This window comes from Mauremys mutica, chromosome 7 (assembly GCF_020497125.1).
Source record: "Mauremys mutica isolate MM-2020 ecotype Southern chromosome 7, ASM2049712v1, whole genome shotgun sequence".
In the NCBI taxonomy this organism is placed as follows: Eukaryota; Metazoa; Chordata; order Testudines; family Geoemydidae; genus Mauremys; species Mauremys mutica.
In genome coordinates this window covers 63,013,022-63,036,660 of record NC_059078.1, presented here as the reverse complement: position 1 = coordinate 63,036,660, position 23,639 = coordinate 63,013,022, and the positions used below count along the sequence as shown (strand labels likewise).

Here is a 23,639-nt window from a genome sequence, read left to right as displayed (position 1 = left end):
ACACTCACACCTGTCCAAGCCAGCCTGTGCAGCGCTACCCGCTGGTAACAAGGGCAGGAGACCTGCTACGGCAGCCATGATCGGAAAGCCACAGCAGGAGTCAGGTGGGGCTTAGAAGGCATTGCACTCGTGGGGGTCAGGATATGGATGGCGCCTCATCACCCCACAATCCCCAGGGATGTGGTGGAGTCCCTAGTAGAGTTTGCTGGGGTGACAGACTCCTAACAGGCCACTGTCAAAGGGGTGGGCTGAACGCCCATAAGGCAGCTGATGGGGCAGTTAGAGTGAGCTGGAGACAGAGGTACACCAATAAGCTGTGATGTACCCACCTGGGAGAGGATCAATACTTCCCTGCAGCAACGGCACCACGATTTGTCCTCCACTGTATAACAAAAACCAAGGAAATGCCCACTGGGAAAAAACTTGGTTAAACTGTTGAGGCAGAGAGAGTAACTGAAAGGGCTAGGTGATAACATAGCACTGGAGCTTTAGAAACCAAAGAGCCAAGGAATTCTACATTAAGCTCACTCAAATATCCTTAACTCTGCCCCTCGTCACCCCTTAGTTCACAACTAGCTCAATCATCCCCCAGTAATGAGTTTAGTCACTGGCGGATAAATGGAGATACTCAATGGACAGGTGGTTTCCCCTCTCCGTTTACCCTCCATTGGCTGAACTCATGATCTGAGCAGGGGTGGAGCCTCCCACACTGCCACTAAGGATATGCCTGCACAGTAGAGGGAGGCATCAATGCCAGCACAGGCAGGCAGACGTGCTAGCTCTCCTCCAGCTGGTGCACTACAAACAGCAGTGTGGCCATGGCAGCACAGGCAGTGGGTGGGGTGAGTGGCTCACACACCCCAGCTGCTGTGTAGACATATCGTTGGCACGTTCGGTGCAGCCATCCTGGTGATTAGGCCTGTGCTCCAGGACATGAGCCAACCAGTAACAGATAGGTCAGGAAGCCACACCCTTAGGGTTATTCCCACTAGCGGGTCTCTTTGCTTGACACCTCCTCCAGTTGGTGACAGGCCCTGGGATGAGACGGTCCCCTGCTCTGATCCAACCTGCCCACTCCTACGTCCTGTGTAAGAACGCCTTCGCGTGTGTCTGTGAGCCAGGCCACCGGCTCTTCCATCCCATCTGTGAGCCAGGGGCCGGCAGCTGGAAGCCAGGCACCAGCTCGTGGTCACTCAGCACTAGGAATCAGACCCACTTCAGCACAGGGGCCACTGCCCCCTAGCCCGTAGGAGAGCACTGCAACAAGAAGGTCACAGGTAGAGGGGCTGATCTGGCTCCAGAGCCCCCTGCCAGAGACCCGCAGCCCAGCCAGGGGAGAGGAGGGAGCCAGTTTCCTGCTCAGCTGGGCCAAGTCAGAGCTGGAAGGAGTCTGAGGATGGAGAATGTCTCTTGCGTTGGAGGTTTCCTATTGTCTGTTACACTCATTTTACCAAGGGCACTTCCGAGGCTGGAGCCCCGAGTCCCCACCCTGGGGAGAGGACAGCAGCATAGCCAGGGCAGTGGGGTTTTGCTTAGTGACCAACCCAAACCCCTGAGCCCTCCTTTGTCTCCAGCTCTCGGAGCCAGCGCACCAAAGTGTTTGACACATGCAGTCCGAACCAGCCCTCCCGTGGCGAGGTCAGTGCCACCAACACAGGCAGGGGAGCCCTTTAATAAAGATCACACGACAATCTCCATTTCCGATTTTCTTATCGTGAACAAAAGCGTCAGGTCATCTGAGATTCAGATCAGACATGTTCCCTACGCCCCCATCACCTGATTACGTGGAAGGGCCCAAACCATTAGGCTAACCTACGGCAGGTCCTTCCCCAACACCCCATGTAATGTAGCGTTTGTGAATCAAAGGGCCTTTCCTCCCAGGGCGGTGGCACAGGATTCGGCACCCGTACTGGTTACTGCCGGGCGCAACCTGCTGCGATGGTTATTTGTCAGTCCCATCAAGGCAGAGGCTCCGTCTCAGCAGCTCCGAGAGGACAAGGCACGCTGGCATTCAGTGGTCTGTGAAGTTTGCCTTTCTCTTCTCCACAAAGGCTGCCATCCCCTCCTTCCGGTCATCCTGAGAGAGACAGAGGAGCTCAGGGGCACGGTCCATACAACAGTCACTCTCCAGACAAGCAGCCTGCGGGGCAGCACCTATACTCACTGTAGCAAAGGTGGCATGGAAGAGCCTCTTCTCCATTTTATTTCCCTCAGTCAGCGTCATCTCGAAGGCTGAAAAAGAGGAGCCAGTGGCAGACGCGAGTGAAAGCGGAGGGGATGGCTGGGTGTTTGACGATCACATCTAGCCTGCTCCCTAAGAGAAGAGTCCCCCAAGGAGATCTAAAGGGTTTGTACTGCCCCACCGCAGCCTCACCAGGGGAAGGCCAGAATCATGCACTTTCCAGACCTCTGCTCCCCTCCTTCCACGTTTCTTTACCAGCTCCTGGATGGCAGGGCAGGGGGTCTCCCCAGTCTGCACCTGAAGCCGGCTGACATTAAACCGGGGAGGTTTCAAAGAGCCCCTCACTCACGTGGAGCCACAGCACATTTGATTCCCCGCCATCCCCACCTGTTTGTATGAACCCAGGGCTGCGCTGTCTGAGATCTCCGGGGGCAGGCTGGGGCTTTGGCAGGTGTGCAGGCCAGCTGGGACGGCAGGATGAGCATGCCCGCTGGATGTTTGCACGAAAAGCATTGGCAGTGAAGGGGTAAACGTTGGCCTGCCCGTAGTCCCCATTAACCCCAGACCGTCACCCTATCTGGGCTAGCATGCCAGGCTGCCCGCGCGCACGTCACTGCAGCAGCTGCACTCGTGCCACATTTGCAAGGTTTTAGGCACAACTGGCAGATCTGATGAACCCAGGCTTATCTTCACAGACCATTATACTGCAATTGGCCAGACATGAGCCTGCAGAGCAGGGGTCACAAAGCTGAAGGCTAGAAGGGCCCCCCAGATCACCTAGTCTGGCCTCCTGTCTATCACAGGCCACCAACCCCACCCAGCCCCCGCACACTAACCCAGCAACCAAAACGAGACCAAAGTATTATAGCCCATAGGAGGCTAGACTGCCATGTGCCACGGGCAAGGAACAGGAGAGACGAGGGACAGGTGACAGCTAGAGACCTCCGACCTGAGGGGCGTTCCTGGAGTGGGCCATGGAGGGGGGTTAAAGGTGCAGGTGCCCTTGAAACCACGATACAGTAACTCCTCACTTAATGTCGTCCTGGTTAACGTTGTTACGTTGCTGATCAATTAGGGAACATGCTCATTTAAAGTTGCACAATGCTCCCTTATAACGTTGTTTGGCAGCTGCCTGCTTTGTCCACTGCTTGCAGAAAGAGCAGCTCATTGGAGCTAGCTGGTGGGGGCTTGGAACCAGTGTGGACCAGCAGCCTCCTTATCAGCTCCCCACACCCCTAAGTTCCCTGTGAGGCAGCTGCCCAGCAGGCTATCAACTGTCCCCCTCCCCCACTGCCGAGTGCTGCTCCTGCCCTCTGCCTTGGAGCTGCTCCCAGGAGCCTCCTGCTTGCTGTGAGGGGGGGGGGGGAAGAGAGGGGCTAATGTCAGGGTGTCCCCCTGCCCCCGCCCCTCGGTTACCCCATCTCCATAGAGCAGTGGGGGACACGACAGGGTTCAGGAGGGAGGGAGCTTGCTGGCAGCAGTTGCTGTCTCAACTTGCTGATCTATTTAAAAAGGCAATGTACTTAGAGTGGGGTCATGCGCATCTCTCTGTCTCACACAGGGTGTGTGTCTCTATCTCTTTCTGCAATGCTGTCTCCCCTCCCTCCATTCGTGCTGTGTTAACCCTTGAGGGCTCAATCGAGTGCTAGTTCATCATTCAGCAATAAGGCATTCCCTGGGAAATATCCCACCCCCTGACTTCATCACCTCAACCAAGCTTCACAATCATCATCGCTGTGTACAGTATTAAATTGTTTGTTTAAAACTTATACTCTGTGTGTGTGTGTGTGTGTGTGTGTATATATATATATAGTCTTTTGTCTGGCGAAAAAAAATTCCCTGGAACCTAACTCCCCCCATTTACATTAATTCTTATGGGATTCACTTAACAATTTCACTTAAAGTAGCATTTTTCAGGAACATAACTACAGCATTAAGTGAGGAGTTATTGTACTATTTTTTTCATACAAGTGCCTATTCCGGGACACCATTCCTCAGCAAGGCTGCCCTCTACGGCTACGGACCCAGAGCACCTCAACCTCCCACTGAGCCCTGGTGGGGCCATGTCAGCCCAGTGCACCCACCCCCACGTTCAGCCATCACTCAGCACTGCCTGTACCTGCATTGACAGCTTCCTTGGCCATTGTTGTTACGAGTTTAGAATTCCCTGCAATCTTCTCCCCACAGCTGATGGCTTCTTCCAGTAGCTTCTCCACGGGGTAGATTTTGCTGACCAGGCCTAGAGAGGAGGGGGCAAGTTACTGGACCGTCAGCACTTGGCACTCAGCATTCCTGTGTCCTCCCCAGACACCACCATCTGAGAACATGTTCACAACTCCCAGCCTCTGACCAGCCACAGAGCTGAACAATGGTGCTTGTCGGACAGTCTTGCCCAGGGTCCAATGTCCGACACCAGTAACGCAGAGCAACTGCTAGCCAGCAGATCCAGCGCATGAACCTCGGGTCAGTTAGCGGGCCCTGTACATGGCGCAAATCCTCACTGGAGTAAAGCATGGGCATGGCCTAAGAGGCGACTGTGCATGAGCATCCCCTTCCATCCCTGCACACCCACTCCCACGTGTATTCAGAGCCACGGCTGCCACCACTTGAGTTCCTAGTGCCCAGCACCACAGTGCGGAAGGGCTGGAAGCAGAGCAGGGAGCAGCATTCGAACCCAGCAGCTCCAGCCTGGCCACGCAGCCCTCTCGCCCTCAGGTGTGTGGGCTTTGCAGGGCTGTGCAAAAGGCAGCTGGAGTCTTGGCCCCAGGTCAGCTCCAGCTGTGGGATCTTTATTGCTGATGAGGCCTGAGCCAGAAAGGGTCTGGCTGGACTTGGAACCCAGGCTGCGTTTTCCTTCCCCAAACCCCTCTTCCTTCTAAACCGAGCACAGCTGAGGGAGACACTGGCATGGAGCCATGGGATGCCATTGCAGCACCCACAGAAAGCTCCCACTGTCACCCCACTTTGGAGCTTCCCCCTGCAGCAGAGAAATGCCCGAATGAAGCGTGCGGAGGCCATGGGAGACCACCATCGAAAGGCCACCCCATGCCGAGCTCCCTCTGTGCTTCAGACTGAGCAGCAGCAGGCACCTCGCTCCCTATCACCCCTTTACCTCCTGGCAGTGAGTCCAAATGAAATTGCCGGATCCGGAGCCGACAATAAGCGTGTGCCCAGTTACAGGGACAAAGGCCAAACTCCACCCGGGAGATGGAACGGGGTAGGGTCTTTACCCTTTCTATTCTATTCTAGCTACGGGACAGAGGGCTGCTGTCTACGCAGTACTATGTTTCAGTCAAGAGCAATGCGGTCCCCTCCACCTAGCATCATCAACTGCTGAGTGCATCCCTTCCCGATGGGGATCTGGCCACCCTGCATAGGGCCATGGTGTGCAAAGAGCTGGCTTCCTGCTGGACCCCTCGCCTGCTGGGTTGGGCTGAAGAGCTCCTGAGCTGATTTATCACTATCAGCTTCCCCACAGGATCTGGGGAGTAACAGTGAAGGGAGAATGCCTGGGGGAGGAAATCCTTCCCAGTAATGTCCCTTCTCTCTGAATGGTTTATCCCAGGACACGGCAAAGAGAAACAACGCCAGGCAGTGAACCCTCTGCACTAGGAGCACCAGGGAGAGCGGCTGGGCAAATGCCCGACAGAGATGGGATCAGCGTGGAAGAATCAGTCATAAGAGAGAAGAGCCATGTGCCCCTAGCAGCCTCCAGCCAAGTATGTTCGTAGGGGACACCTTCGCGTGCTGGCCAGTCTGCAGCCTGGGGAAGCCACCTCCTGCTCCGCGCTACGGGGATGGCTGGGCCACACATGGAGCAGGGAACAGTTGGCTTTAAGGAACAGTGATGGATTTGCACTCTGCAGGGCTGTGAGGCCCCGTTGTGCCTGGCAACAGAGGATGCACTTTCTCCTCGACTCGTTTAGTTAACTGACACATGCCCAAGGCACAGAGCCAGGAGGGTCTCAGTCATCCATGGATCCACAGATGGGGAGCCCTCCCCAGGAGCCAGGCGTTCCGGAGAAGGGCATGAAGTGACAGCTTCAGGCAGCTGGCAAGTCCCAAGACCCACCCTCATCCAGACCAGAAATGATGCCTGAGCAGCACTCACGGATTGTCCTCTCACCCAGAGCATGGGTACAGGAAACCTCCCCTCCCTTCCCACCCAGTGCCGCAGGAGGGGCCTGGTGGGAAGGCGTACACACTTGTGCCCATACCTGCTTCTTTGGCTTCCTGAGCAGAAATCCTGTCTCCGGTTAGGACCATTTCCATTGCCAGAGACTTGCCCACTGCTCTTGTGAGTCTCTGAGTCCCACCAGCTCCTGTGGTTAATTAGGAAGGCCGCAATTAGCTTGCAAGGCTCAGTCAGGAGGAATTTCCTAAATAAACACACCTTGATCACACACACATGCAACGGGTCAGGTCTGCGCACACAGGGGTGGCAGCACAGCAAGGAGAAGAGGAAGAGGTGGGCAGGGAGACAAGCTGTTGGATCCTTATGTAACAGACAGTAAGAGATGAGCGTATTTCTACCTGCTGCTGTTATTTTAACACAGGGCAAGCTCAGGAATCCCTTTCCTTTTATGGGTCTTTAAAGTGACCACGTGATTGACAGCTGCCCTGTGCTCGGACACATGCATGCAGGTCTATCGATAGCTACCAGTCAAAAATCAGAGGGTAAATCAGGCTAATTACTGAACGCAAGGCTCCAGATGACCCAACAATAGCACCACCTGACCTTGGAGGAGATGGGGAAGTGTTTAATGGGCAAGAAAGTAACCTGACAACACATCTAGCAGGTGCAAGACCTACAGATTCCTGGTGTTAGATCAGAGGTCGGCAACCTTTCAGAAGTGCTGTGCCGACTCTTCATTTATTCACTTTAATTTAAGGTTTCACGTGCCACTAATACATTTTAATGGTTTTTAGAAGATCTCTCTACAAGTCTATATATTATATAACTAAACTAGTGTTGTATTGTAAAATAAACAAGGTTTTCAAAATGTTTAAGAAGCTTTATTTAAAATTAAATTAAAATGTTGATCTTACGCCGCCGGCCCACTCAGGCCGCTGCTGGGCTGGGGTTCTGTTCACCTAGGCCGGCAGCGGGCTGAGTGGGGCCTGCGGCCAGGACCCCAGCTGGCAAAGGGCCAGGGGCCAGAACCCCAGACCAGCAGCGGGTTGTGCAGGGCCAGCGACCGGGACACCAGACTGGCAGTGGAATGAGCATCTCAGCCCACTGCCGCTCAGGGGTTCCATCCGCCGGCTCCAGAGCTGCCCAAACCGCTGCTGGTCTGGGGTACTGGCCCTGCTCACATACAGGGGGTACCTACCTTCTCCCTGGTTCTGACTCATTCTCTCTCTCTCTGCACTGAGCTGAGGGTGGGAGTGCACTGAGCACAGGGCTGGGGGTGAAAGAGCAGGCTGGGGGTTGGGGGGTTGGGTCTGGCCAGGAGCTAGAATGAGGGAAGGGGCTCAGGGTTGAGGCAGGAGGTTTGGGTGTGGAGCGTTTACCTGGGCAGCTCCCATTTGGTGCGAGGGGTGCAGGTAGGAATGTGTGTGGTGGGGTACAGGAGCTCCCATTTGGTGCTAAGGGTGGGGGTGGCCTGGGTATGTGGGGGAGTGCAAGAGTCGGGGCAGAGGGCTGGGGGCATGTGAGGGGGTGCAGGTGTCAGGGTATGGGGGGCCTGGGTATGTGTGGGGGTGCCAGAGTCAGGGCTGGGGTGTGGGGGAGGGGTGAAGGAGTTGAGCAGAGGGCTGGTGTGTGAGAGGAGGATACAGGGCTCAGGGCAGGGGCCTGGGAGGTGTGCGGGGCTGCAGGGCTCAGGGCAGAGGACTGGGTGTGTGTGTGGGGGAGGGGGTCAGGGCAGAGGGCTGGGGGGGTGTTTGAGGGGGGGTCAGGGCAGAGGGCTGGGGGTGTGGGTTGGTGCTCACAGCAGGGGGTGGAGGGGATATGCCCCGATTCCACCACCACTCCCCCTTCCCCAAGGCCCTGTCCTGCTTCTTCTCTGCCTCCGCTGGAAGCAGCGAGCACACTGACTCCACTCCTCCCCAACCCCCTCCCTCGCAAGGGCCATCAGCTGATCAGCCAGCAGGGAGGGAGGGACAGAGAGAAGGAGGGGCAGGAACCCAGCACACTGCAGGAAGAGGCAGGGGAGCCGGCAGGACCAAGCTTCTGCCACCTGCCCCCGCTTGCCATCTTTGGCACGCGTGCCATAGGTTGCTGACCCCTGTGTTAGATACATACATGAAAAAACCGATACCAGCCAAGCCCGGAGCATTAAAAGGCAGCAGGAACAGCGAAGGAGGAATGAGACCAGAAATTGGTGTGGTCATTTTAAAAAAGGGAGGAAGACGCATGCCAGAGATCAGAGCGGGCTTTCACTGTGAAGTAGGAAGTTGTCAGACAGTGAGATTTGTCTCTGCACACCACAAGAGGGCTGTCAGCATTCGAAAGCCTGGTAGTTAGGGATTCCGAACTAACCAAGCCCATAAGAGATGCCTTGGTCTGAACTGATCACACTCATGTCTTTATCTGAGTTACCAGAATGGGTCAGTTTCCATGCTCCATCTACCACGTGTCACTGGGACTCTCACAGTAACTTTCAATGTGTCTTTTTAAAAGCGTTCATTTTCCTAACGCCACTAGCCAGTGCAAAGGCTGGGAAGGGGCTTGGCCACCCTAGACGCTCACAGGCAGGAGTGTACTCCACATGGGTTACCTGGAATGGTTCCCAGCAAGATTTCGGGTTGCCCAAACTGCGCCTTCTCGCCAGCATAGATGATATCGCACATCATGGCCAGCTCACAGCCACCGCCCAGCTTCGGGGGAGAGAGGGGCATGGGTTAGAACTGGCACAGCGCCACCCGGCACATGAGGGTTTCTTGCAGTCGAGCTAGGCCCCATGGGATCAGAGGCCCCTCAGTCTGTGCTGTATTCATCCACAGCAGGGGAGGGGGAACTAAAGTCACTTGCCCACAGTCACCCAAGGAGCATATGGCTGAGCCAGGGCTTGAACCCCCTTCTTCCAAGTTCCCATTGATGTCCTAACCAGCACAGAGCTATAGAACTCACTCAAGGAGCTCAAAGAGAAACAGCTTAGTACAAAGCATTTCAAGGCCCACTCCTCTCTTCCAGGAGCAACTAGGGGGTGAGGGATGGGACATTCCCCAAGGGGTCAAGGGAGGAAGGCAGAGCTGCTTCCTGGGCAAAGCAGGAGCAAAAAACTCCACAGCCAGAGCTGCAGGGAAGGAGCGGGTGTTTGGATGCTGTTTATCCTGCTGCTTTGACTCAGAAAAATTTTCCATTAGCCCTCTACATAAAAAGTATATTAAGACTACCACAATTCCCAGTTAAGACTAGCATTTGGGTCTGCCTGGAGCTGGCTGAGACAAGGACATAGACGTTAGCCACGGTACAATATTTACCAAGAAACATTCTAGGCTGCGAGGGTGGATTAAGGAACGGAAAACCCAAACTCACAGCATATCCATTCACAGCCGCTATGACCGGCTTCCGGACCAGAGAGACTCTGTTCCAATGTGCAAGGAAATTGCCCCCGTAACATTCCTGGAAGGTTCTGTTCTGCATCTCCTTTATATCTGCTCCAGCTGAAAGAGAGAATATTGTGTAGACAGGATGAACTGGGAAACGACCATCCTTGGGCCGTGTTGTTGTAGCCCTGATGGTCCCAGGATATTAGCTGTTATTCAGTAGAACAGAGAAAGAGCTCTGTGTAAGCTCGAAAGCTTGTCTCTCCCACCACCAGAGGCTGGTCCAATACACGATATTACCTCCTTCCCCACCTTGTCTCACTAACATCCTTTGATCAGTAAGTGGTCAGCACTAGATTGGTTTGTCTAAAACTTACAGGGGCCTCTTGAAATAGTTTCAAGTCCAACCCCTACCTCCAAGTTGCCCTGATAAGATTTGTGATTTGAAAATAAATAAATCACAGAAATAATCCTATTTTGTAAAAGTTTTCCTTCCTCCTGTTACTATGTGAAAAACTGATACATGGGGAAAAGAACTCTTAGCCTGGTCTACACTACGGGGTTAGGTCGAATTTAGCCACGTTAGGTCAATTTAAAAATGAATGCGTCCACACAACCAACCCCATTCCGTCGATTTAAAGGGCTCCTAAAATCGATTTCTGAACTCCTCCCCGGCGAGGGGAGTAGCGCTAAAATCAACCTTGATGGATCAAATTTGGGGTAGTGCGGATGCAAATCAACGGTATTGGCCTCCGGGAGCTATCCCAGTTTGTTCCATTGTGACCGCTCTGGACAGCGCTTTGAACTCCGACGCACTAGCCAGGTACACAGGAAAAACCCCGGGAACTTTTGAATTTCATTTCCTGTTTGGTCAGCGTGGCAAACTCGGCAGGACTCAGCAGCACAGGTGACCATGCAGTTCCTCCAGAATTGTAGAGCGTAGAATGTTTCTACACTCCCCATCATCTCCATCCCTGAGGTTATCGCAGATTAGAAGGTGAAAAAAACTGCACTCACGATGACATGTTTTCCTAGCTCATGCAATCCAACCGCACTGATAGGGCACAGCTTAATGCATGGAGGCATTCAGGGGAAGAGGCCAGGAAAGAATTAAGTAAGTGCAAACAGCGGAGGCAGGACGCGATGCTGAGGCTAATGGGGGAGCAAACGGACATGATAAAGCATCTGTTGGGGGGAGCAAACGGACATGATGAAGCGTCTGCTGGAGCTGCAGGAAAGCCAACAAGAGCACAGACCCCCGCTGCATCCACTGTATAACTGCCTCCCCTCCTTCCCATGTTCCATAGCCTCCTCACCCAGACGCCCAAGAAAGCGGGGTGGAGGCTCCGGGCACCCAGACACTCCACTCCAGAGGATGGCCCAGGCATCAGAAGGCTGTCATTCAAACAGTATGATTTTTAGTGTGGCTACAATAAGCAATGTGGCCTTGTCCTTCCCTCCTCCCCGACCCCACCTGGGCTACCTTGTCCGTTATCTCTTTTTTTTTTTTAATTAATAAAGAAAGAATGAATGGTTTCAAAACAACAGTGACTTTATTTCAAAGGGGGAAGGGTGGTTGGCTTACAGGGAAATAAAATCAACAACGAGGGCGGGTTTGCATCAAGGAGAAACACACACAACTGTCACACCAAAGCCTGGCCAGTCATGAAACTGATTTTCAAAGCCTCTCTGAAGCGCAGCGCACCTTGCTGTGCTCTTCTAATTGCCCTGGTGTCTGGCTGCTTAAAATCGGACACTAGGCGATTTGCCTCAACCTCCCACCCCGCCATAAACGTCTCTCCCTTACTCTCACAGATATAGCGAAGCACACAGCAAGCAGCAATAACAATAGGAATGTTGGTTGCTCTGAGGTCTGACCTAGTCAGCAAACAGCACCAGCGAGCTTTTAAATGTCCAAAGGCACATTCTACCACCATTCTGCACTTGCTCAGCCTATAGTTGAACTGCTCCTTACTACTATGCAGGCTTCATGAGCCATGGGAGCAAGGGATAGGCTGGGGTAGGTGCAACCGCGCGGTGCTACTGGGTGGGAGAGCAGCCTGAGGCAGAAGCCTCCAGCTGGCATGATATTCCAGGCAGGACTGAATCTCCATGAGACAAAACTTAAAGAAGAGAATGACCTGGAGTCTCTGGCTCCCATCCGATGCTCTAAGAGGAGGATAGCCATGTCTGTCCAAGCACCCCTGATTGACCTCACCGAGGACTGCCAGGAGCACCCAGGAGACGTATGATGGCTATCAGTCCTACTGCACCATCTGCCGCGAAGGCAAGGAGCTGCTGCTGTGTAGCAATGAAGTACCGCGTCTGCCAGCAGTACCCAGGAGACGTACGGTGACGGTGACGGTGAGCTGAGCGGGCTCCAAGCTTGCCGTGGTATGGCGTCTGCACGGGTAACCCAGGAAAAAAGGCATGAAAACGATTGTCTGCCGTTGCTTTCATGGAGGGAGGGAAGGGGGCATGACGACATGTACCCAAAACCATCCGCAACAATGTTTGTGCCTGATCAGGCATTGGGAGCTTAACTCAGAAGTCCAATGGGCAGCAGAGACTGCAGGAACTGTGGGATAGCTACCAACAGTGCATTGCTCTGTAAGTCGATGCTAGCCATGGTAGTGAGGACGCACTCCGCTGACTAAATGCACTTAGTGCGGACATACACAATCGACTGTATAAAATCAGTTTCTAAAAATCGACTTCTATAAAATCGACCTAATTTCGTAGTGTAGACATACCCTTAGACTGCACTGGGGAACCCAGAAAACTGACTCTGGGTTCAGAGCTCAGAGCTCCCTCACTGAAATAGAGAAATATTTTCTCTACTCTCTTTCCACACAGTGATCTTAGGGGTTACTTGTAGGAAGAGCAGTAGATAACATGCTCAGACAAAGGTGTGATGCTTAAGTTGAGCTTCTCTTTAACAAGAGCACCTGTCACATTGCATGCTTGAAAGACATGGTTATAGCATCTGGCCTTAAAAATAATCCCCTATCATTGGGGCTTCACACTGGGTTCTCAGTGGCAAAGCCAGACCCTAGCCATGATTCAGGTGTGAATTGTTTTTTTGCCCAGGGGAAGGGCTGGAAGCTCTAGTGTTTGGACATTTAAAATCCAACTGGACAAACACTGAGGGTACGTCTACACTAGAAATGCTGTGACTGCGCCTCTGCAACGCTGAGGTGTAGACACTTCCTGCAGTGACAGAAGGGGTTCTTCCATCGCTGTAGTAAATCCACCTCTGCGAAGCAGCAGCTGGGTCGACTAAAGAATTCTCCCATCGACCTGGCCGTATCTACACTGGGATGAAGGTCAGCTTCATTACATCGCACGGGGATGACATTTTTCACAGCCCTGAGCAACGAAGTTAAGCCCACCTAGCTCTGTATTGCAGGCCAGCCCTGGGAAGCATCCTTCACTAGCCCTTGATACAAGAGGGGCCTTTCCCATCTCTAATGCTCACGAGTCTCTGAATGTTCTGGGGGGAGCAGGCAACCACTGGAGATCCCCAGAATTATCAGTGGCTTCATGCCTTGCATCTCTCACACACAGCTGGGTTCTCCCCTTTCCAAGAGGCGTGGGAATGAGGCTCCTCCATCCGAAACCAGACCCACAACACAAGTCACCGATTCCCCTTCCCAAACTCAAGCCCCATTTTCATCTGCAAGTGCTCCCGCTAGGAACAGCAGAGTTCCCTAGCACTGCCATCCACAAGGGAGGGCATCCAGAGGGCAGCTCCCAGTTGGGCTCAGAGTTTTCCCGTAGTTCTCACACATCCTCTTCACCAGGAGAAAAAGCATTTAAAAGCAGCAGCAGTCACCTTGAGGCCTTTGCAGCCCCTGTGAACCCCCACCTACCAATGGCAAGTGGGTGGCTAAGGCAAAGCAGCTTCCAGCCCACCCACCCCGTTATGGGACGTGCTGAGCAAGCCTCCCCAGAGAGTCCTGGGGTGCCCTCTCTGCCTACCTGCGAAGGCTTTCTCGCTGCCGGTGATGACGATGGCTCCCACGTCTGGGTCCTTCTCGAAGAAGTCCAGGGCCTGGTTCATCTCATTCACCAGGCCATCGCAGAGGGCATTCAAGGCCTTGGGGCGGTTCAGCTGGATCACTCCTACATTCTGCTTCGCCCCTTTCTTCTCCACCACGAGATACTGGAACTGAGTGCCTGCCGGGGGAAGGGACACCGGCACATCATTACAGCAGTGGGCAGGACTGCATGGGATGGACCTGCTTTCTGGCGGGCTGGGATCTCCCTCCTATCCTGCAAAGGCAAGCACCCTCCCCTCCTCTGCCAAAGCCACCTCACAATGCACTTCTGCCAGGGCCCCCGGTGACCACGCCCCTGCACCAGGACCTCCACGTGTGTGGAGCAGTTCTGTTGCTTGCTGACTCTGGGCTTCACAAGTCTGCTCTGCTAGCTAATGTCCTGCTCTGAGAGCAACTCAGGACAGGGCTGGTTTCCTGTGGTTACGAGCACAAAGTCAACACCGGCCTGCTGCTTTCCCCGGCGTTTTTACAATGCACAGGGGTTGCCCCTGCTAGCTGGGGACTGCACAGCCTGACCAGTGGCTGTTGGAGCTGTGTAGGCTGTAGGCGCCTCCCCTTCAGGGCAATGCCCAGTGCGCAGCTCAACTATCCCACACCCAGACTGCTGGAACTCCTACCCTGTACCTTAGGTGGCTCCACATTTCATTTCAGACTCTGGCTGACAGCTCTTTAAAGCCCTCCCTACCTGCTAGAACAGAGAAGCATTCTGTGTCTCTCCACCCGACTGCTGCAGGACTCTCTCCCTTACTGTACCCTCTCCTAGAGCCTCTTAGTCCTGAGTTTTATAAGGATCTTTTTCCAATTAGCTGTCTTCCCCTCTCTGACTAGCCAGGAGACCAGTGAAACTGACTCTGCAAGGTGCTGTCAAATGCATAATGCACAACTGAAAAGAGAGGAAAATATGTTTTCCCGATCAATCCTTCAGTTGTGGGAATGTTGTGCCGCACAAGGGGCTCTGTTCAGGAGTCCTGCATCATATTGGAGGACAGGGGCCTTACGTACAATTTTAACAACAGTTGGCACAACAGTAAGGTTGATTTTCAAGTTGACCTTGAAGTTGGTGCCCTTTCAAGTCAAATTCCTGAATTAACTGCATGGAAGTGGACTGATCGAGTAAACTGATCGATATATGCATCATTAGTATGAAAGTCTCATAAAAGAGCAGCAGATCTCATCTTGTGTAAACGAAATCAAAGCATTCTACATACACATCTCTCAATATTGCTGTGTTGCACCTAACCGGTGCCAAGTGTAATTCATACACAGCTTTCATAGCTCTCAAAGCATTTTTCAAAGGAAAGTCAGGATCATCACGCCACTTTACAGATGGCAAACAGGAGGGGAAATGATTGCCCATGTGCTTTTCTGCGCGGGGGCTGCAATTGTTCTGGTCACTTACTCCACAACTGACATCATAACACTCCATTGGTGAGGTCACAGTCACCTCCACAGAAGCCAGTAGGACCTTAAGTGAGGACATTTGCAGGCAGATGCTTAAAGGAACATACATCCAGTTTACACACCAGGTCCCGCAGAAGGTTTAGTTAGGCTAAATAAGTTTTATTGCCCAAAAGCATTATGATGGCTAGCATCTACCTTGAGTAACCAAAAAAAGGGAGAAGAATACATGGAGAAATCAAGTTTAAAGGAAAGCATAACCAGATCCAGCTTCCAACCCAGCTCAGACTACAGCTCCCCTCAAATACACCAGGAACATCAACTCCAATATGCTGCTCAGCACGAACCTTCCACTGAGAGAGCACAATGCCTGAATCCTGCTTCATTGGTCGGATTTGAAAGAATGTTGCCCTAAAAAAAAATCACGTTAATCATTTCCTGTCCAAAAGGTATGGGAGCCAATCATACATGCACCCACACTTCAGACACCCATCCATAGAATCACAGAACTGGAAGGGACCTTAAGAGGTCTTTTAGTCCAGTCCCCTGCACTCATGGCAGGACTAAGTATTATCTCTAGACCATCCCTGACAGTGTTTGTCTAACCTGCTCTTAAAAATCCTCAATGATGGAGATTCCACAACCTCCCTAGGCAATTTATTCCAGTGCTTAACCACCCTGACAATTAGGAAGTTTTTCCTAATATCCAGCCTAAACCTCCATTGCTTCTTGTCCTGTCCTCAAAGCTTAAGAACAACAATTTTTCTCCCTCCTCCTTGTAACAACCAATCCATAGGACTTTCCACACACGTATGAGGAAAAGCAACCCAGGCATATTACAGAGGCTTTGTGAATAGATTATCCAGCAGCTACAATATTTAGAATAGCCAGATACATATACACAGACTAAATATAACAAGTCTCTTTGCTCTAACCCACTCACTAACACTCCTCAGCAGACCTGCAATCAAATGAATTTGGCTGTAATTTCTTTTCTCAACATTAAAAAGAAAAAAGTTCATTGAGAAGATGTGAGCAATATTTTTATGCAAGGCCCTGCAGATCAACTCCTATTGCATCATCCCTCTCCCCCAGTCAGTAATGCCAACTTGGATGCACTGTCTTTTCCTCCCATTACTATTTTAGTTCCATTTCTCATTCCCTCCCCTTATTTCAATCTGCCAAGTCACTACCTGCGCTGTGTGTAAATCTCTCCTGAAGCCTCACTTCTCCTCCTGAAGAGTGAATAATTTCACATGACACAAAGGCTTTGTCTCCACTGGCAAGTGAAAGACAAACTTTTGTCGGTCAGAGGTGTTAAAAAAACACACACACCCTCGAAAGACAAAAGTTTTGTTGACGACAAGTGCGGATGTGAACAGCGCTTAGTGACAGCAGCGCTCTCCTGCCGACAATGCTAACACCACTCCTTGGGGGTGGAAGTTTTTTGTCAGCAGGGGAGCTCTCTCCTGCCAACAAACAGTGGCTACACTGAGTGCCTTTTAGTGGCACGACACAGCCATGTCGCTAAAAGCTGTATAGTGCAGACACGGCCTAAGTTATGTTCAGCCTAGTCTGTGTCTGCCTTGTTTACGTTGTATTTTATTTGGGGCTGTTGTCACGTGTGCCTTGTACTATGACGGGTACGTTGTCTGCGCTTCACAGAGCAACACAAACTATTCTCCAGAGTATTCAACAAATGCCCAGAGAACCAACAGTACCAAGCAGAAGGAATCTGCAAAAGGCTCTGAACTTACTGAGCTAAAGTTAGTGCTGCAAAACTGAAATTAACATTCCCGCGACTACGCCAGGGCAGCGTGGCAGAACCCAGCCTGTGAGAGGTCAGTCTTTTGGTCGGCAATTAAAATAGACCCTTATTTTTCCATCATCCTAACCATAGCAATCGTGGGTGAGGAGATTTGGGCCTAGGCCGCTGGTAAATTTTATGAGGCTGGTGTCAAAAAAGAATCCGGTACAAAATAATAGCCAGTAGGAACCCACCTGGGTGTAGCTCCCAACAGCCATTCAGTTTCCCACACGAGTGGCAGCCCAGCTCCTAGCACCAGCAGCATCACAATGTCCCCTTACCAGCATGCCTGGAGACTGACCTTGCCTCTCAGCAGGCCTGAGGCACACTGTGGGGCAGCACGGGGAAGGCTTGACCTACTACCCATTCTAAACCTGACCTTAGATACAGGTTTTCCTTCTCCAGGGCAGCACATCCGATCCCTTCCACGAGCCCTGAATTAACTGAGAAAGAAGTGAATGTGGAGGCCTCGCATATGGGCTCCGGTCACCCTGAGCCCTGCTGGCATGCCCTTTGACACATCCACATCAGCCGCTGGAGCTGTCTGACCAGGGCAAGGGAAGAGGGTATGACCAGGTGGCCCCAAGCCAGTCCTCAGGCAAGCCCCTGGAACCAGACTGAGGCACTGACAGCTGTGAGGTGCTGTCTTGAGTGCACAAGGCCCCAGGCCCACAAAGCACGGTGGGTGCAAAGAGTGCCTCAGAAGTCAACAGGACTGACACCAGCTCAGAGGGGAGACAGGGCAGCAGGCACAGCTCTGGCATCACTTCTGCCCACAGTGCAATGGAGCCCTGAGCTCCTGGGTGGCACCTCCAGGGGTGGGCAGCAAGCAAGGGAGTGAGACAGGAGCTGCTGGTGGAAGAGATAAGATTGGCCAGAGCAGAGCTCAACTCAAAAGAACTTTGCCCTCTGCTTTTGGGCAACAACTCCGGAGCTGGCCACACTGGCTGGGCCTGAGGCCCCTGCATGAACTTCCAGACAGCAATCTCAAAGCATGGCACTGCCCCCGCCGCCCCTCTCCCCGACCTGCAGGAATCCCCAGGCTGCAGGCTGACAGAGTGGGATGGGGCAGTGCAGGGAGCCAGTTCTGTGGGGCAGGCCCCTCTCCCGGGGAGGTGGGGGAGCACACACAGAGAGAGCACACCAGGGCCCAGAGGGACTCCCCACACCACCCGGCACACAACTGGCAATGCTAGCCAGAGAGCAGAGCCATCGCCCGATGAGCCAGCCGGGGAGGGGCAGCAGGCTCCAGAGCGTGGAGCTAGTGTGCCGAGCACCCTGCAGGGAACTAAATCTCCCCACTGACCCCCCAGCCCCCACTATTCCCCGGGACACCCCGGTCCCACAACCAGCCCCCGCACTGTCCCCCAGCACCTGCACACCCGCCCCCGGCCCAGCAGCCGCCGCTCACCCGCCGAGCTGAGCCGAGCCGGGGCTCGCAGCAGCAGGCGGGCTGGAGCTGGGGCCCGGGCCGGACGAAGCAGCGCACGGAGCGCGACAGCCATGACGGAACTGAGCCACGAGACCCGGAACCCCGCCCCCAGCACCCGCTCGGCATAGCCCCGCCCCAGCCCCGATCAGCATAGCCCCGCCCCCAGCACCTGATCAGCATAGCCCCGCCCCCGGCACCCGATCAGCATAGCCCCGCCCCCGCCCAGCACCCGATCGGCATAGCCCCGCCCCTGTCCCGCCCCCAGCACGCGATCGGCATAGCCCCGCCCCCTGCTCGTGGGTGGGTTCAGGGGAGGGGGAGAGTCAGGGGGCCATCATGGATGCGTTGGGGAGAGTGGGGAGGATCGGGGGGGGGGGGGCGTGGATTGGTTATGGGGAATATTGCGGGGCAGTGGGTGGGTTCACGGGAGGGGAAGATCGGAGAGCCATGGTCAATGTGGCCAATTTCGTGGTGTTGCTGAGGTGCCGGTAGATGCTGCAGCCCAGGGCCGCCCAGAGGATTCCGGGGGCCCGGGGTCTTCGGCGGCGGGTGGCCCTTCCGTTCCGGGACCTGCCGCCGAAGTGCCCCGAAGACCCGCGGCGGGAGCCCCCCGCCGCCGAATTACCGCCGAAGCGGGACCCACCGCCGAAGACCGGGCTGCGCTTCGGCGGTAATTCGGCGGGGGGGGGGGGGCCCCGCCGCGGGTCTTCGGGGCACTTCGGCGGCGGGTCCCGGAACGGAAGGGGCCCCCCGCCACCGAAGACCGGGCTGCGCTTCGGCGGCGGGTCCCGCTTCCCCCCCGCCCCGGCCCCAGCCTCTTACCCCCGGCTCCCTCCTCACCCGGAGTCTCAGCGCCTCGCCGGAACAGCTGCAGCGTGTGGCCGGCGGGGCCTGAGCTCCGTCCCGCTCAGAGCTGCGTGGTGAGGGGGCGGGGCTGGGAGCTCCACGCCGAGCGGAGGCAGCCGAGCTCAGCCCGGAGCTCCCAGCCCCGCCCCCTGACCACGCGGCTCTGAGCGGGGCGGGGCTCAGGGGCCCCGGCAGAGACTCGGCGCTTGATGCGCTGAGGCTCCAGGAGAGGGGCGGAGGCGGGAGCCTCAGCTGTTCTCTTGGGGGCCCCTGCGGAGCCCGGGGCCCGGGGCAAATTGCCCCCTTTGCACCCCCTCTGGGCGGCCCTGCTGCAGCCTTCCCCCTAGCTTGGCCGGGTGCGATCCCTCCCACCTGTACTAGCAAAGCCCTGGCTGAGCCAGAACACTAGTTACTGATGCAACGCTGGGCCCTTCCCAGCTCTGTTGTGCCCTTGGTCAGCATTTCTCAGCCCGTGCCGGGAGCAGGGCGTCCTAGTTGCGTCCTGGGACAGAACATTGAAATTCAGCTCAGCCGTCTGGGCCCAGAACTGCCCAGCCAATAAACAGCTGTTCCCCCGCTCCCCGGAACCCTCTGGGTGGAGGCAGCCAGACTGTGAGGCCTTGACCCCTCTGGGGAAGCACCAGGCAGCGCTACCCAGCACTCCCTTTGAGAGGAGGAGGCAGGCCTTCCTATCTCACCTGATGGGTCCTGATTGGGTTCTGTCCCCTCCTGGCCCTTCTAACTGCTGGAGGACCCTGTGATGTTAGGCAGTGCTGGGAGGTCTAGGCTCCCACCCCCTCTATCCCAGGCAATGCTCTTCTTTCGGGTTGGTGTGTCAGCTCTCTGCAACGACTCCAGCAGGGGCCAGAGAAGTCTTGATGCACCCACCACAACACTTACTTGTTTATTAGCTCGCCAGGAATGTAGTATCTTAAAAGGTTCTCATGTTTCCAGGGAGGAAAGGATCAGATGCACTTTGTCTTAACCCAATTGTAGCACTGGTGGTCCCTCCCTACTGAGCCAAGTGTCCGGTACCACTTTTAGATTCTGCAGCTTATTTGTGGGTTGGGTCACCTGGGAGCTCCCACCCCGTGACTTCAGTTTTTATACCCCCTTTACAGGGTTGAGTGGTGACCCTCTTATTTCTATTGGACTCTTGCCATCAGAGCTCTTAGATTTCAGCTCAGTTTCTCTGCTGCTTCCATCAGTACCCAGTAGATGGCACTGTTGGATAGCATTTCTCTCATCTTTTCTTAGCAAGGTTTTTTGGTTTTTTTCATTTTAAGGATAATCTATTAACCCCTACTATTAAATGGAATTTCTCTCTACTTACCCATTTATTTTAATATTCCAGGGTTACACACTGATTAAATGCTTATCTCTTTCAATATTCTTTCTCCTTCTGGTGCCATAGCAATTCGTATCACTTCTATAATACAACAGATGTGAAAAGGAGACCTCCTTCATATTGCCTCTAAGTTAAATGGACATAGCCTGTATATTCTTTGATTATATAGTACCATTAATTGCCCATCTTTCAGTGCTTGCAGCGGAACAAGAGACATTCTGCTGAAGGAACAAGACAGGTTAATCACATATAGAGAGGGGGGTCTAGCTGATCCCTACAGTGGACCAATGTACAGACATAGATTTGGAGTTAAAGCTATTTGGTTTGGATTTGCTGAGGTATTAGGAAGTGTGACCTCTGGAAGGTTTCTGGGTGTCACAGCAAGCTATTCCTTAAACATTACCTCCCATTTCTTAACCAGTTTATTTGACTTAGAGTTCCCCACAATTGGTCAATTGTCCACTCTACAGCTGAAAGCAAGATGCTACTCTTTGTTTGTCAACCTCTGGGGTTCCCTGGAGCCATCCAGAAACATGGGAAGCTATTCCACATGCAGATCTTGTCTGTGGAACAAGCACCTGAAGAATTTGATGAACATCCCATATCTTATTCCTGGTGTTTTGCCATTTCTTAGATCTACACTAAAAAGATAATGAGGAGTCCGGTGGCACCTTAAAGACTAACAGATTTATTTGGGCATAAGCTTTCATGGGTAAAATACCCCCCTTCTTCAGATGCATCTGCAGAAGTGGACTTTTTACCCACGAAAGCTTATGTCCACATAAATCTGCTTTAAGGTACCATCAGACTCCTCATTGTTTTTGTGGATACAGACTAACATGGCTACCCCCTCTGATACTACAAAGATAGGTTGACCCAGCTACACCCCCTGAGTGGTGTAATTAAGTCTACCTAACCCCAGGTGCAGACAGTGTTAGGTCCATGGAAGAATTCTTCTGTCAACCTAGCTGCGGGTTCTTGGTAAGGTGGATTAATTACAGACATTGGAGAACCCCTCCCATTGGCATAGGTGGAGTCTACACTGAAGCACTACAGCAGCACAGCTCCAAAGCTGGACCCAATATCATTGTTGCCCAGAGCTGCATGGGGCCGTGAGTACTGGGGCTTGTGACTTTGTGTTGCAATAAGGAGGGAGGCTGTAGCTAGTTAAACATAAAGGTTGTTGCTGTGTGTGGGTTTGCAGAGAGCAGCAGAAGAGGGCACTAGAGGGGTTTGCTGGGGAAAGTTTACTGGCACCAAAGACAACCAGGAGAACCCAAGACTCTGCCAAACTGGAACTCTGCCCAGGATTCCTGGAGTCTGAGTGTAGATGCACTGCTCAGTGACTGCCGCTCCATATTGTGCTACCACTGGACTGGAGGGTCCTCGTGTTGGATGTAACCCTGTTTTACTGCTCCCCCTATCTTTCCCCCATTTTTATCCGTTCATTCCTCTGTAAATATTTCCCTTTCCTATATTCATTGTACTATTCCAGGGTGTGTGTTTACTCCAGGGGGCTTGGAACTGGTGCCCCAAGTGGGGTGGAAGGGAGTTTCCCTGCTGCATTCCCATGGGCACCTTTTCTTGGCCGGAACTGCTGGCAGAGCAGACTCCATTTTGGCCACGAGTGTGCTAGAGTTACATGTGTGAAATACCATGCGCTCCTGAATTAATCCTTCAGCTAATCAAATGCTCATGAGCAAAGATCAGATACCCACGAGCCTGCAAATGTTAGGTCAGCAGTCTGCCTTGTACAGAGATGTGTGTTGGAAATTAGGATGGAGATGGCCAGGCCTGGTGGTCAGAGCCAGAATTAGGAGTCCAGAGTGGCCAAAGCAAGGCTGGGGGAGTGGGAGCAAGGCAGGGGCAGGCTAAGGCCTGGGGAGTTTTGCCACCATCAGGCAGGAGAGAGTTCCAAGCCCTGAAGTCACACTGAGCAGACTAAGCTGCTGTTTCTCCTGTAGGGCTTATATACCTGCTCCAGGAATCAAATGGCCAGTTCCTGGCTTGTGGATTGGCTGGAACCTAGCACAGGCGTGATCATGGGATTGGCTACAATCCGTTGCCTTTGGTATGAGATCTAAGGTGCAATTGACCTGGGGTAAGTGGCTGGTCCTTTGGTTCTGGAAGGAACCTGAATATTGCTCTGATTCTTGGTGTAAGGGACCATCTATCAAAGGCAGACTCACCTGATTGGCAAGACAAATCGGAGCAGTGAGAGACTGTCTGTGACTCCATGGTTAGGCTGTTATAGTGCCTGAGGAATTTACGTTTGATAGCTGGTTGGTGAAATCGAAGTATAGAACTCACAGCCAGTTTGGGAGTGTGCCCTGCTTCTTAACAGTCTGCCATGAGGTTGGTACTCATGCTCCTGAGCCACTGCCAGCAGCGTTACAGGCAGTAGAGTCTTTACAGGTGTAACCGTGCAGTACCTAGAAAACAAAGGCAAGACAGCCACATAACCAAGCCCTCCACAAACAGCCAGAGATGATTCCTAGGAGTGAGCTGATGAGAGACAACAGGAGTAGTGGAAGCCCATTGCTCAGGAGTGGACAAAGCACTGGAGAATGCATCCAGTCACTGGAACAATCTGTGCTAACCCCTGCGGCTGGGTGGAGGAATGTTCCATCTCTTCTGTGATTCTATAAATAACATCTCCACCCGCTCTGTGCAGACACATGTACAGCCCAGCACACACGTCCCCAAACACAGGCATGCATATGTGTGCATGCATGCACCTCCCCACCTACATACATGTACCCTCCCACACGTGTACCCACTCCCATCTGCACACACACATAGGTGTACCCAGCCACCCCTGCTTGCAAGCACCCACACACATTTGGTCACACACATGTGTGCACCTGCACACACAAGCACCCAGGCACACAAGAATAAAGAGCAAATTCCTCCCCATAGGCCCAAGTGATCATGCTCTGGGTTTCTCTGTGCCTAGTATGGTGTGCTGGCTGTCCCTTTAAGATAGCTGTGCTGCTGCAAGCCCCAGTCTCAGAGCAGGCACAAGAGCTCAGCCTGGGCAAACAGGACATGCCAGGCCCCAGCTGCAACCC

General features: G+C 53.4%; 1 protein-coding gene across 1 annotated transcript; it reads right to left on the bottom strand.

The window, feature by feature from the left end:
• Positions 1–1,693: 1,693 nt before the first annotated feature.
• ECHS1 (enoyl-CoA hydratase, short chain 1) lies at positions 1,694–18,516 on the bottom strand (the record flags this gene model as incomplete). Its single annotated transcript, XM_045023674.1, has 8 exons — positions 1,694–2,077; positions 2,165–2,232; positions 4,302–4,421; positions 6,400–6,504; positions 8,905–9,004; positions 9,666–9,793; positions 13,658–13,855; positions 18,354–18,516. Coding segments are annotated over 8 exons (948 nt in total), but the record flags the coding sequence as incomplete, so codon positions are not given.
• Between the last annotated feature and the right edge of the window lie 5,123 nt (positions 18,517–23,639).